The sequence below is a fragment of the Thamnophis sirtalis genome, unplaced genomic scaffold (genome assembly GCF_051295495.1).
Source record: "Thamnophis sirtalis isolate CommonGarterSnake01/CBP01778 unplaced genomic scaffold, rThaSir2_p1.2 scaffold_4, whole genome shotgun sequence".
In the NCBI taxonomy this organism is placed as follows: Eukaryota; Metazoa; Chordata; class Lepidosauria; order Squamata; family Natricidae; genus Thamnophis; species Thamnophis sirtalis.
The window spans coordinates 108627336-108642986 of record NW_028261384.1 but is presented as its reverse complement, the minus strand read 5'-3'; the positions used below and the strand labels follow the sequence as shown (position 1 = coordinate 108642986).

General features: G+C 41.3%; 1 protein-coding gene across 1 annotated transcript; it reads right to left on the bottom strand.

Moving 5' to 3' along the window:
* Positions 1 to 12994: 12994 nt before the first annotated feature.
* LOC148046080 (vomeronasal type-2 receptor 26-like) lies at positions 12995 to 13897 on the bottom strand. Its single transcript, XM_087711895.1, has one exon. It carries the CDS (start codon positions 13892 to 13894, stop codon positions 12995 to 12997), a length of 900 nt encoding a protein of 299 aa, XP_087568021.1. The 5' UTR covers positions 13895 to 13897.
* Between the last annotated feature and the right edge of the window lie 1754 nt (positions 13898 to 15651).

Genomic DNA, 15651 nt, shown 5'->3' with positions numbered 1-15651 from the left:
TCCATGTTCTTAATAAAATGCCAGAGTTCACAAAAGGTTTGTATCTAAAGGGGTGTGAGGTGTTTTTGGATTATGCTGTCTGCAAGAAAGCTAAATCCAAAGTAGCAGCCATTCCCAAACATGCTACATGCCTGTCAACACACATTTTTTATTTGATACACACTGACATAATAGGTCCTTTTCCCCCAACACTTGGTGGTAGAAAATATTTTCTAACAATTGTTGATAATTACTCTAGATATGGATATGTATATCCTATGAAAAAGAAATCTGAGACCTTTCAGATCTTTAATGACTTTGCAGTTCTTGTCTCTACCCAACACCAAGTTCGTATCACCAGAATACAGAGTGATCGTGGTGCAGAATTCCTGTCTCAGCTTTTCCAGGACTGGATGCTTAAGAATGGAATTCTTCATCATACATCAGCCCCGTACACACTGGCTCATAACAGAGTCACAAAACGAAGACAATGGGTCCTACAAACCATGATGCATTGCCTTCTAGAAGACACCCATCTCAGTAACCCATACTGGGGTGAAGCTATCAAATATGCAAATTACATTGTCAACCGTGTTTGGAGTAGTGTAATAAATCGGACTCCTTTCTTCATGATGTATGGCTACAAACCCGATCTCAAGAACCTCCATATTTTTGGTTCATACGCTATGGTGAACATTCCCTTAGTTCAAAGAAGAAAAGGAGGTCCAGTAGCAAAGAGACTGAGATTTATGGGTATTGATGATATTTCAAAATGGAGCAAATTTATTGACTCTAGACATGTAATTGTGATTTTACAATCTGCTAATTTTGAGGAAGATGTTGACTGGTCCAGGATTCATTCCAATGATCCTGGAGTTTATTTTCCTAGAGATGATGTTGTAGATGCCACACAGCCTAATAAACAAGATTCAGAGGCAGATATTCCATTCACTAGTTCTTCTCAACCTGATGTCCCATCTTTGGGAGCCATGGATGCTGATGATAAAGATGAATGTGAGGACGAAGACGAAGCAGAAGAAGAATGGACTGTCCAAGAGGGTCACAAAGGGAATCCCTCCACATATTCGTGGCAATTGTCAAAAACACCCTTGCCTTTGATTTGCAATGTTACACTCCTTCCTGATAATTCACACAAATCAAGCATCTTCCTGATTCAGAGCAAGAGAAATGGTATGAGGCAATGCAGAATGAAATGGACAGTCTAAAGAAACTTAAGGTATTTACACCTGCAAAACCTCCAGCAAACAAAAAAGTCATTGGCACTCAATGAATCTACAGAATCAAAAAGAAGCCAAATGGTGAATCATTGTACAAGGCCAGATTGTAGCTCAAGGTTTTGCTCAACGCTATCCTGAGGATTACACAAACACCTACTCACTGACAGTCAGAACTGAGAGTGTAAAAATTGCTTTACCCACTGCAACTATCCTTGGTTTAGAAGTTTTCCAGTTCAATGTAGACACAGCTTATCTACATGCTGACCTAGATGAAGAAATCTACATGAGAGGTCCTACAGGATTCCGACAGCAAGAAGGGGATACCTGGTTCCTAAACAAAAGTCTTTATGGTCTGAAACAGTCCGGTTTAATGTGGTACTTATGTCTTACTGACAAACTAAATTCAATGAGCTTTATTAAGTCTGAAATTGATGAGTATGTGTTCACAAAAAGATCTAGCAATATATATGAGATAATTCTTGTTTATATTGATGATATTGTTTATATTGGTCCAAATAAGAAAATGAATGAGATTTTTGTTAAAGCTTTGCAGAAATACTTCACATTGAAATCTTTAGGTCATATTAGCACTTACTTAGGTGTTCAGATTGACAAAACACAGAAGGGGTTAAGTCTTTCACAAGATGATAAAATTGACCACATTTTGCATCAATGCAATATGAAGGATGCTAACACAACAAAGACACCCATGCAAACAGATTTTCCCAACTTGACACATGAATCAAGTCCTGGTTTCAAGGATCAAACACTTTATCATTCAGCCATTGGGTCACTGTTGTATATTAGTAGTTGAACCAGACCTGACATTGCACTTAGTGTTAATCTCTTGTCTCGACACTTAGGTAAGGCAACACAATTTCATTGGACATGCATTAAGAAGTTATTGAAATACTTAAAACATACTAAACATATGAAGTTATTGTTAGAACCAACACATACTGATTATGCAGAATTATGTTGTTATGCAGATTCTGATTGGGCAAGTGATAAGAAATCACATAAAAGTATTTCAGGTTACATTATGTTCCTAAATGGTTGTCCTGTTTACTGGCAAGTGAGGAAACAGAAGTTTGTTTCTTGTTCATCTACTGAAGCTGAATATGCTTGTGTTTCAGATGCATGTAATTCTCTAACATGGTTTGATGCTTTGGTCACAGATATCTGGACACGTCCGATTCAACCAATCACAGTAATGGAAGACAATAAATCAGTGGTTTATATTTCTGAGTCACGTTTTACAGGTTCTAGGTCCAGGCACATTGACATCCGATATCAAAATATAAAACAATTAGTTAAACAAGGTTTTGTTAAATTGCAATATGTATCTACACATGATCAAATTGCTGACATGCTCAACAAACTGCTTCCAACAGCTCAACACGAGCATCTGCATAACAAGATGTGTCATATTTGATGATGTACCTGATGTCCGCTCAACTGGAAAAAAGAAGGTGTTTTTTTGTTTTGCCAGTTGTGCTTATACTCTGAGATATATGGTAGACTGACTCTTGTCTGTAAACTCTACTACAGATGTCCATTTTCCCTTCTCTCTTTTACTCTTTCACCATTCTCTGTTCACCTGCCAAGAGGAGGTAGGCTAGGAACTTTGCCAACATGTAGTTATTAGCTAGTAAGTTTGTTTGATATTTATTTTAAAATAAAAATGTGTTTTTAAGAATATACCTCGGGTTTATTTTTATTAATTGTAAAGTATATTTCAAGGAAAAACCACGGTTCATCCCTCACTAAGGCTGAATTTCCAACCCTCACATGGTGCTCATGAATAAACTGCAGGTAGGATCTCCTGTGTGCTTCCCTTGCAGGCCAGGCCGGCTTGGGAAAACACATGGGAAGATCTCCGTTCTGTGATCTTCCACATCCTTCCTGCCCCCCCCCCATGTGCATCAGTGCATCTGCTGTGCGTATCACCCCTCTGCTAGCTTGCCCTTTCCTGTCCATGCCTGTCCAGTTACCTTCGGACTTACCTTTGTCATCAGTGGTACGCAGAAGTATGCAGAATTGCAGCTAGGTAAGTAGAGGTGGAGAAGGCAAGGTGAGCAAGTAGCAACTGGGAAGGGGGCAGGGCCAGCCAGTAGTCACTACCAGTTTGGCAGACGAAGCGAAATTTCCCCAAACAGTTGACCCAAACTGATGCGAACTAAGTGAATACCATCTCTGAAGAGAATGCTTATGTCTTGAAGAGTCAATCCTCTTTCTTGGAATTAATAGAACAATGATATGGGAATGATTTAAATTCTTAATCCATTTAAATCTCTGAGGCCAGGTGATAGCAATAGCTAGTTAGACTTATACACTACTTTACATTGCTTTACAGCACACTTTAAGCAGTTTACAGAGTCAGTATATTGCCCCCAAAATTTGGGTGTTGTTTTACCCATTTAGGAAGGATGGAAGACTGAGGTGACCTTGAGCCTGGTAAGATTTGAATGCTAAATTTCAGGCAGCCCGCAGACAGCAGAAGAATCCTGAAGTACTGCATTCTAACCACTGTGCCACCTTGATGCCCTTCATGTATTATTTTTGAGAAATGTTGGGAGAAGAATAAAAGAAAAAAAATAACTGAAAAAGATCAAATGTTGCCCCTTGAAGAGAAATAAAAGAAATGGAAAGGTTAGCCTTGTTAAAGATAGCTGGAGAACTATTTGGGCTTAGTAGTTAAGGTATCAGGTTAAACTATGAATTGCAGTCCTGTCTTATGCATTAAACCAACACAATTATTATATTTGAAGAGCCACTTTGGTATAATTTCCAAGGCATAAGTTTAAAAACTGGGGATGGTGAGTTCTAGTGCTCCTTTAGGCACAAAACCACTGACTGACGTTCATCATTCACCTTTTCTCAGTTTTTCTACTCACAGGTAGAAAAAATAAACAATAGATAAAAAATGAGTAAACATACAAGGGTCTAAATTACAATATTGCAAACACTGTATCTTCAGCATAAAGTTTTAGAGGTCAATTCCTGGAACATTATATTGTAAGGAATTGTAACATTAATAATATGGTGATATTTTCATTATATCAAAAAGACATTAGTGTATAGATGTGAATCATTTATATTGGGAAATATGGAAAAATAATTTAAAATAAAGATTTGTACATCCAGATAAATACAATAAGGCCATAAAGAAGTTTACACATAGTACACAATGGGCTGGAATTGTACATTGAAGCGGGTGGGAGAGAATGCTCTTTCATTTGGCAGCAGTTGTTGCAACCTATCAGCATTTCTATGTTGGATGACATTTTTTAATTGAAAAGTATTTATACAAATTTAACCACTCATTCTTGTATTCAGGCTGAAGCTATTAGAGCAATCATATAAATTACATAGAATTACAAAGACAAAAACAGCATCTTAAATTAAATTTGGAAGGGCAATGGGAATTGGAATAGTGAAGCAAGTGACACATGGGAATGACATGACCATAATTATTTCCAGACAACTTCCTATGATTTTTCATGATGCTTGTAATATAAGCCCTACCCTCAAAAATAAGCCCCAGTTAAGATTATCTGCCAAGACTGATGCATTTCAGTACCGTATTTTTCACAAAGAAAAACCTAACCAGAAATTAAGCCTTAATGCATCTTTTGGAGCAAAAATTAAATATAAGAACAAATTTTATTTGGGGGAAATATGGTATCAGGTCATATTGTGTTCTTTCATCAGAGAGAAATGTTGAGAATGCATTTTTCATTATTCTTAGATGCCTTGGACAGCCCATATTTCGACTATTGCAAAATCCTCTTTATAGATTCACTCTGAAGACCATGTCTGGGAACTCTGGCTCTGCTTTTTCCCAGGGATGCTCCACTGTATTGAACATGCTGTATACTGTGTGCTCTATAAACTGTAATGAAACTATGTTACATTTTCAAAGGAATTTGGATTATGGGCACTATATGTGTATTCAGAAAATGAGCACTGAATATAAAATATCAAAGATATATAAGAGGAAATGAGGGAGGGAGAAATGGAGAGAGGGAGGAAAAAGCAGAGAGAGAGAGAGAGAAAGAAAAGAGAGAACAAGAGAAAGCGAAATAGGGCTTAGCTCATGAACATACAAATCTGTAACACTTTAATGTCACTCCAAACCTCTTCTAGTAATATTGAGGATGCTGCCACTGTAAAAATGACATCTTCAGGTTATTTTGCTGATTAAGTTCTCTCTTTTGTTAAGTTCAGGTCGCAATAGAATAATGTAGCATTTGGGAGCATAGATGCACCCCAGTAATCTGGCACTAGAGGTTAAGATGGAGAAGATGTTTTTAAAAAAGATATTCTATAAAGAAAATATCCCTAATAACCATTGTTAAGTATTCCGCACACAATAATTTATACTGTTACCATGTCAAGCTATCCCACCACCAATAATTTATACTGTAACTATTTCAAGGTATTGTACCAGCAATAATTTATATTTAAATCTTTGCAAGGTATTCTACACACAATAAATTGAAGTAAATCATTTTAAAATATTCTATACTCAATACTTTTAAGTTAAACAATTAAATTTTTTATACACAATACATTTTAGAATATTGAGTATAGAATATTTATTATAATTTATTTTGGATAGAATCTTTTTTTTAATAAGAAAAATTTAAAAACAACAACACACAAAATAAATTGAAGTAAACAATTTTAAAATAGTCTATATACAAAACTTTTAAGTAAAATGATTAAAAAACTTCTCTGCACAATATGTAAAATATTCTTTTAAAAACATTAAAAAAATAAAAGAAAAAAGGTGGGTCACTTATCAGCATGCAGAATCAGTAGCTCTCCAATGGAATGGATGCAGCAGGGAGCAGGCAGGCTACATGGCAACAGGACAGGTAAACTTACAGAACTGGAGGGAAAAGGGTTGTCAGTTACCTAGGAATGCCGCCTGCAGGCTTAGCCAGCAGGGCGAGGCTGGAGAGGAGGGGCCGGGGGCTTTTGGATGCGTGGCATACACCACCTCACGGCTATCATGAGGGAAGTCCTGCCACATGTCAGAAAGCAGGTGAGCGGTGGCATCGGGCTAGCTTTCATGAGTGAAGGCCTTTAGGCATTCCCTAACTAAAGCCGTGAAAGCTACCCTGCAGCTGCCGCCACTGCCCACCCATTGGCGTAAGTCAGCACACAGCTTTTTCGAAAGCTGTGGAAGCTAGCCTGCCACCGCTGCCACCCACCAGCTTTCGGCTGACTGGCATATGCCAGCTCACAGCTTTCGCTAGGGAAGTCCTGAAGGCCAATTTGAGAGAGAGTTTGCTTGAGAAGAGAGGGAAAGAGCAGACACAGGGAGGGGAGCCTTGTTTGTTTGAGAAGAGAGGGGCAGCCCTCTCCCCCCTATCCTGCTCCCCTCTTCCTTTCCTCCTCCTCTCCCCTTTCTTCGCCGGCTGCCACCTCACCCCCTCTGCCTCCTCCGTCCCCCCTGCTGTGTCTGCCAGGCATCTCGTGTTTATGGCAGGCATAAACGCGAGGTGGGGATGGAGGAGGTGGGGGGGTGAGGAGGAACCGCGGAGGTGAAAGGCAAATAGGGGTAGGTGTGGGGGTGTTTGCAGCCCTGGTTCCATCTCCCAGCAGCCCCAGGAGGAAACGGCGAAGGGAGGGGGTGTTCCAAGAGGCCCCCTCCCTTTTGGCATTCCGCAAGCCAGACCCGCAGTGGCAAGAGGATCCACTGCGCTTCTATCGCCCCCTCTCCCACTCCAGAGAAGCTGGCTGGGCAAGTCTGTTCAGCCCCGGTTCCGTCTCACAGCAGCCCCAGGAGGAAACGGACCAGCCCCGCTTCCCTCCCCGGACTTTCTGGCAGTGGAGGACAGCATTCCGCTCCCTCTTCCAAGCCCCGAGTGGCCAGCCTTTTGCCTCCATGGCTCTCGCTCCAGCCTTGTCTGGGCTCCTCCTCGGCAGGCCTGCCGGAGCTCTGGGAGAAAGCAGCGGGAGCGGAATGCTGTCCTCTATTGCCGGAAAGTCTGAGGAGGGAAGCGGGGCTGGCCCGTTTCCTCCTGGGACTGCTGGGAGAGGGAACTGGGGCTCGTGAAGACTCGCTCTCAGCCGGCTTCTCTGAAGCGGGGGGGGGGCGATAGAAGCGGAGCAGATCCTCTTGCCGCTGCGGGCCTGGCTTGCAGAGTGCCAAAAGGGGAGGGGGCCTCTTGGAACACCCCCCACCCCTCTTCGCCTTTCACTTCCGCGGCTCTCACTCCAGCCTGCTGCCGAGAGGGGGGGGGCAAAAGCCGCTTTCTTTTTGCCTCACCAGCCAGAAGCTTCACTGCATGTCACTGATTGCGTCCCATATCTATTTGTAGAATTCAAGGGCTGGTTATAAATTTTCAAGCCCAAAACATCATAGATCAAGGTTATTTTCAGAACTTTCTAGGAGTATCTGCACATTTGATTAAATTGGGTTAAGAGGGCATTCTGTATGACCAATTACTTAAATGTCACCACATAGAGGGGCTTTTCCACAACAGCCCCTGCCCTATAAAACCTTCCTCTTGACAACCAACAGGCTGAATGGTCTTAACATTGTGGAAATCCTTGAAAATTTGCTTTGTCTGCCAGGGATTCTAAATTTTTTACTACTGGTTCTGTGGCTGTGGCTAGGTGGGGGGGCATGTGAATGTGTGGACATGGCCAACTTGACATCACTCACACACACTCATTCACATTACCCCCCCAAGCCACACCCACCAAAATGGTGGCAATTTAGGGGGGGGGGATTCCAATGAAGCGAATTGGGGAGAAGGAAGAGAGGGGGAGAAACTCCAAAAAATAGACCGCCAGAGGATTTAGGATGTGGAAGTCAAAAGAATTGAAGCAATCAACTTTGCAGCCTGGAGGTCATGCCTGGTTTTTAAATCGGAGGGCAAGTAGGGGAGGGAGACAATTACAGGAAGGAAAGAGTGTGAGATAGGAAACAAATTAGGTGAAGGTGCTGAAATGTGCAAACAGGGTATGAGGGAAGGAGGAAAGTTCAACCAATTCTGGCTTATGACAAGTGGGGGGAGGAGGAACTGGCTGCAACCCCAAAAAATACTTCCAGGTGCAGAAGGGGCCATGGGAAATCACAGAGCCCAGATTGCATGTGTATGCTTGTGGCCTGTGGTTGTAATACTGTGGCCCAAAGAGCCGCAGAAAGACAATTCTGAATTGTATCAACAGATCCTTCAGCAATCCTAACAACACAAAGTACTAAATATTTCTTTATTAGATTTATATTATCTCTTTCCTCAAGAAGTTCAAGGTAGCCTCCACTATGCTCCAGCCAATTCAAATGCCACCTCTCCTTTTTGAGCAGATACCTCTTCCTCTTGTTTGCCTTGACTAGGCTGAGCTTTTGCTGGCTTTTGCTGCTGTTCGTTGTCTCTGCTTTTGGATTGAAAGGCTCTCTGTGCTTCTCCTCACCTCTCCACGGCACGTCTAAGCTGGGGGGGGGGGGGTCACAAATTGGCAGTCGCAGCATAGCGAGGGAGGGAAAAGCTGCAGGGCTCATACCCTGGCTACCAACAGCTCCCCTCAGCTGCATGCAGAGGGTTCTGGCACCCTCAAAGCGCCCCAGGTTCCCCCTTTTGCATTCTGTTTTTAATCCTTCAGGTGAAGAAGACGAGCCATTCGGCTTCATCAAATTCCTGCAATGGGTAAGTTGAGTATTGGGAGGTGCCCAGCCAAGCAGAGCGCATGCAGGCTGTGGAGCACAGAGCCAGGATGCCGCACAGGGCCAGCTTCCCTTGACCTGAAGGCATGAAAATGGAACAAAAAAGGGGTGTTGTTGCGGTTGCCACTAGTTCCTATTCTGCCCCTGTCCCGAGCCAGAATTGGGTGAACTTTCCTCCCTCCCTCCTGCCCTGCTTGCACAGTCCAGTGACCCCACCTGCATTTTTTCCTATCTCCCATCCCTGGGCTTCAAAGTTGAATTGCTTCAATTCCTTCTAGGAAACATGGCTTGTTGTTATTTGGCAAGAAATATTAAAGCTCTATATACATGTCAACTATATTATCTTCCATATCTCTGTGATCTGCACACATCTCCACACAAAAGGATACTAATTGCTGATTTTGTCTTTTTAAGAAAGTATTCCTAACAAACTGAAAAGATTCTATGTTGCAACAAGAAAAAAATAAAACAGGAACCTGTGCACCAATAAACCAGATTACTTTTTTTTCAGTTGAGTATATCTCATCTACAGCACAACGAGAATGCTAACCTAGTAGAAAGCAATAAATAATAAATACTAAAGGATTTCAACATCACATTGTAGTTTTCAATATATCTTTATCTTTATTTTATTTTCTAGTTCTAAACATACATATTTTGCGGACATTGCATTGACTGGGTCAAATCTTTATTAAACAACATCAACAATAATAATACAAATCGTATGTGAAATTCTTATCTTCTAACTTCAACAATATTTATCTCATTTCATATTCCTTTTATGTTTCCCCATTAATTCATTTAAACATAAATAACACATCTTTGTGCCTGAAATTTATTATCCCTTCCTAGGTATTGTACTTAAATATTATGAAAATCATTCATTATTCCACCATAGTTTCAATGTTCCAAATGTGTGGAATTACCAACATTATCAATTATTAACAATATTCAATCCATCATGGGATTACAATATATTTTAACATACTATTAAAATTAATTATAGTTACTTTTCCTAATCTTAGGTTAACATCTACTGATCTGATTTATTGGGATTATGGTATTTTCCCATTTTATTAATATATTTTCTCATTATCCATCATCCCTGAATCTTTCTAGAATTCAATCATTTATTGATTTTTTGGTCAACCTTATATCTTTCTCTTGAATTCTTATAACTCTTTTTAATTTTTTTGTACCTACTAATCTTTCCCTTCTGAATGTCTTTCATCTCTTTTTGTTGCATTATTTAAATACCCATCTACTTTTGTTGTTGTTTTTTAGCAAGGTTTTAATCTTTTCTCTCCAGTAATAAACTGTGGGGGCTTCTTGCTTCTCATTTCTACTTTCATTGTTTTTCAAATTAATTATTTTATAAGTCTTAAAAGGGATAAAGAAAGACCATTAAATGTTCTCAGATTTTCCCAGTCTTCTTCTCACAATAGAGTCAAGGTCAGGACATTCTCCAGAGGTTGCTGCTTCTATTCTCTGTATTAATTTTTGTATATATTAGGTTAACTTCCCTTGAATATTTCTACATTAGTGTGGCAATACTCCTCTTTCACCCATAGATGGCTCTCTTATTCTCAAATCCAATATTAAACAGTCTGTTTAAGACAGTGTTTTTCAACCACTGTGCTGCAGCACACTAGTGTGCCGTGACATAATGTAAGGTGTGCCGTGGGAAAAACACCCAGCGGGTGTTTTTGCCTCGGGACATCTCTGATATCTCTGACATCTCTAACCGTTAAGGGAGGAAGGGCGACAATGAAAGGAGAAGGGAGGGGGAGGACAGCACCCGAACTGCGATAGAGAACCGATACGCTAAAGTCAAAAGAGAGGTGCGCGGTACGATTTCGCCCCCCCTCCCCCAAAAAATTGTTTTTAAAATGCGCTTAAAATGTGTCAGGGAGGGATGCATGTCGTCGCCTTCTCTGACCCAGGGTGGGCTTCCTTCCCGCAAACGTGCCGCGCTCTCCAGAAGGGCTAGGAGCGGGTCCGGCGGCTAAGCAACGTGCAGCCTTCGCCGGGACTGACAGCTGCGGCGAAAGCAGCCCCCACCGGCCGGCCCTTGCTTTTGTCTGCTGGGTAGTGAAGGCGGCGGCAGCGGAGGAGGAGGAAGCAGCCTGGCGTCGCTGCTCGCCGCGCGATCCCTCGCTCGCGGCCGGGCTTTGGTCCCGCCTTTCCCGCTCTGTGCGTGGGAGAATGTGTGTGTGTGTGTGTGTGTGTGTGTGTGTGTGAGAGAGAGAGAGAGAGAGAGAGAGAGAGAGGGGGGGGGGGGTGGTAATTCATAAAATCCCTACCCCCTCCAGCCATTCTTCCCCTTTCCTACAACTGACATTTCTGCCACTGCATGGTTTTTTTAAAAAAAAAATTGTGGCGGAGGCTGTTTGCTTCAACGTGGCTTGCCTCGTCTTTTGGGGCGGGAGGAGGGCTCTGCCTTAAGCAAGAATTGCATTAAAGACCAGAGCAACAGGTATTTCCTTATTTGCCTATTGGATGGGATTTTATACAGCTTTATAACATGGAGTAACGTACACACACACAGCCGCTGGTAGCCCTTTGATAAAAAATGGAGATAGATAATTCCTAGGGATACTTGCCATGTACTTTCATCACCTTGTGTTATATATAGTCAATATAGGCACAGAGTTAATTTTTTTTAACATTTTCTAATGGTGGTGTGCCTCGTGATTTTTTTCATGAAAAAAGTGTGCCTTTGCACAAAAAAGGTTGAAAAACACTGGTTTAAGACACCTGATTGTCTGTAAGTCTAAAAAATGTAAAAATATAAAAATGCAAATAAGCAAATATCAAATAATTTCTCATTGAAATCACTTTGAAAATATTTGAGTCTCCCCCCTCCCCCCATTTTTTCGGTATTTTATTGTTTCCTTTGGGATTTTTCCAATTTTCTATTCTGGTTCTTTTTTCTTTTTCTCTGAGTGTTTGGTGTGCAGCTAATTTAGCAATAGCAATAGCAGTTAGACTTATATACCGCTTCATAGCACTTTCAACCCTCTCTAAGCGGTTTACAGAGTCAGCATATTGCCCCCAACAACAATCCGGGTCCTCATTTTACCCACCTCGGAAGGATGGAAGGCTGAGTCAACCCTGAGCCGGTGAGATTTGAACAGCCAAACTGCAGAACTTCAGTCAGCTGAAGTAGCCTGCAGTGCTGCATTTAACCACTGCGCCACCTCAGCTCTTTAGGAGTGTTCTTTTCATATTATTTTTGTTACTGCAAGTCATTATGGTAAAAGTTGGTAATTATCTCACCCAGTTTCAATGTTTTGTCATTACACTGTTTCTGCACAATCTTGGTTCCCCATTGTCTCAGCTTTCTTGACTGCCAGCAATGGCGGTTGTGCCTGCTGCCATTCTGGTGAGCTTGCTTCAGACTAACCGAGGAATTTGCAGATTTCCCATGGTCAGCAAAGTGCTCCACCTTCCTTCACCTCTCTTTCTGGGAGGCTATGATCCTGAAGGGTTTCTTGGCAGCAGTTACCAGCTGAATTTTGTGGAGCTCACTCGAGACTGCCATTTTCAAGCTCTTCTCGGAGAGGCTGTAACTGGAAGCTTTTATATCTTTATTTTTAATTATTATTTATTATTTCAGCTCATGTCTTTCATATGTAGCAGGCCAAATGTATATGGATTGTGCCTCTGCTTTTTCCCAGGGATGCTACACTTTGTTGAACATCCAGTATGCTGTAACAAAATTATGTTACACTTTGAAAGGGATTTGGTTGATTTAGATGTTATGGCCACTATATGCGTGTTCCAGGAAATGAGCACTATGTATAAGATACAAAACATATAAAATGGAAAGAAGGAAGGAAGGAAGGAATTGGCAGAGAGGAAACAGAGAGAGAAACAGACACATAGAGAGTGGGAGACAGATAGGTTTAGCAATGGAGAGAGGGAGGGAGGGAGGGAGGGCGCGAGAGAGAGAGAGAGAGAGAGAGAGAGAGAGAGAGAGAGAGAGAGAGAGAGAATTTATCTCATGAATATACAAAGCTATGTCACTAAAATGTCACTCCAACCCTCTTCTAGTACTATTGGGGATGCTGCCACTGCAAAATTGACATCTTCAGGTTTTTTTGCTGATTAAATGCTCTCTTTTGTTCAGCTCAGGTCTCAACAGAATAATGTAGCATTTGGGACCAAAGATGCACCCCAGCAATCCAGCACTAGAGGTTAAGATGGAGAAGATCTCCACAGTGACCATGTATTTTCCTTTGGTGCTCAGGTAAGTTGGAACAAAGGTCAACCACACACTGCAAAACACCAACATGCTGAAAGTAATGAATTTGGCTTCATTAAAAGTGTCTGGCAACTTCCGGGCAAAGAAAGCTACAGTGAAGCTGGCAATGGCCAGTAATCCTAGGTAGCTCAAAACAAGATAGAACATGATGGATGATGATTCATTACATTGAAGGACAACTTCTTCACTCATTGAAAGCATATCATTATCTGGGAAAGGAGGGAATGTTGCAAGCCACACAACACAGATGCCTACTTGAGGAAAAGTGCAAGAAACAACAATTAAGCTGGCCAGTCGTTTCCCTGTCCACTTCTTCATCTGGGATCCTGGCTTTGTGGCCATGAAAGCCAGAACTACAATAAGGGTTTTTGCCAACACACAAGAAACAGCCATGGTGAAAATGATCCCAAAAGTAGTTTGGCGAAGGAAACAAGTTGTTGTTAGTGGTCTGCCAAGGAAGAGCAATGAGCAAAGAAAACAGAGGAGAAGTGAGATGAGAAGAATGTAGGAAAGATCACGATTGTTTGCTTTCACTATGTAAGTATTGTGATGCTTCCAAAATATCTTCAAGATCAGAACAGTAGTAGCAGACAACAAGACTGTACAAGTAACTATGATCATAACCAGTGGTTCTTCATAGGACAAATAGCTAATGACCTTTGGAATGCATCCATTCTGTTGCTTGTTCGCATACTGATCTTGTGGGCATTTGAAACAATTGTCCATATCTGCAAAAGTTCACAATATTAAAAGGGAGACCGTGTGTGAGTTTTTAATTATTTCTGTTAGTTGTCTATTAGCAATAGAACTTTAATGACATTTTTAAAAATATAGGCAAATTGGAAAAGATGTAATGGTTCATTTGTTACTGAATGAATAACCTTAGAATAACAACGAATTACAAAGAACATCACTTTTTATGTGACAAGTTGTTTCTGGTTGCTCTGACTTCACATTAAAGTCTATAAATTGTGGCATGCACTGCTGAGTCAATTTTTCTTTTTTTAATAGAAACTATTCTAAAGTGCACGGACAACAAAGCAAATGATGATATTCATGAATAATATTGTGAACAATATCAGGTGGCTAAGCAGAATGAAAAAAATGAGTGTTGCATCTTGGGCAGTATGGTTCCAGTAGATGCAAAACTGGGATACAAACTGAAGGTGGTTGAAAGTTTGCTGATCAAAGCTCCTCCATTTTTCTTCAATCTAGGTGGAGAAAACATCTCTGGAACTAACATTACCAGTTAATATAAATCATTCTCTAATAATCCTAATTTAGAGACGGCCCAAACATGTTAAAAAACTCTTTGGCACTGTCATTTCTGCCATATTTAGCTCCACACTTTGTGGGCATCCTGGGTGGAGGGATCACTGTTTGTGAGGGGGGGGAAATGGACAATAAACATGTGCAGTGATGACGTGGGAAATGTGGAGAGGTGATGACAACTTGAGGAAGGCCAGGGAAGGATGGAACCACACTTTTTGCCAATACTCAATGGCCATGCAGCCTGAGAATGGAAGGTGGATTGCCTCAAACATCTCACTGATTCTGTGTGGCTTTTCATTGGCTGAAGACAAACTGGTCTTGGTGAGAGGGCTGGAATAAGGGGGAAAGCATATAATCTTTTATGCGTTAAACTTAATTCTAGCCTGACTTTTCTGCAATCAGCAACCCTTAGGAAATTAATGGAGTCAAGAGTCTTTCTTTCCTAAGTGACCTGAAAGGAACAAATCTGACAGGTTTTACATCTCATTTCCTCAAAACACATGTAGGACAATGTTCCATCTAAGCTGCGCTCCTGCGCGGCTACTCAGGTAACAAAAAACCACCACGACAAGTTTCAAACTGCAGCGCAGTGTTTTTTAATGTCTTTAAATGTTACTAAAAATATCCCCCCTCCCTCCCTTCTCTCTCTGCATCGAACTCTCTCCTCCATCTGGTGATTGGTGAAGTCAAGGAAGACTCTGCTCGGAGACAAATGACACTGCAGAAGGGAGAATTCCCATTGGTCCTCTGGGGCTTCGTCAGTTTCTGGGAAAATGGGATTCTCTGGTTGTAGCCTGCGTTTCTCTGCACATCTGGGGTTTCTCAGGCATTGCTTCACCTGAAGCCCCATTCTGGGCTCAGCATTTTTTCTGCGATCCCTTCGCTTTGGGGAGAGAGGGAAGCAGCGTGGAATTGGAATGCCTCATCCAAAGGGGTCCACGGGATCTTGAGACTTGATTTTTGAGCAGTACCAATCCTTTCCACTCTTTCCTTTTCTTTTCCTTTCTCCTTTCCTTTCCTTTTTCCTTTCCTTCTTTTCCATTTCCTTTACTTTTTCCTTTCCTTTCTCTTTTCCTTTCCTTTCCTTTCTTCTTTCCCATTTCCTTTCCTTTTTCCTGTCCTTCTTTTCCATTTCCTTTCATTTTTCCTTTCTCTTTTCCTTTCCTTTCTTCTTTCCCATTTCCTTTCTTTTTTCCTTTCCTTCTTTTCTA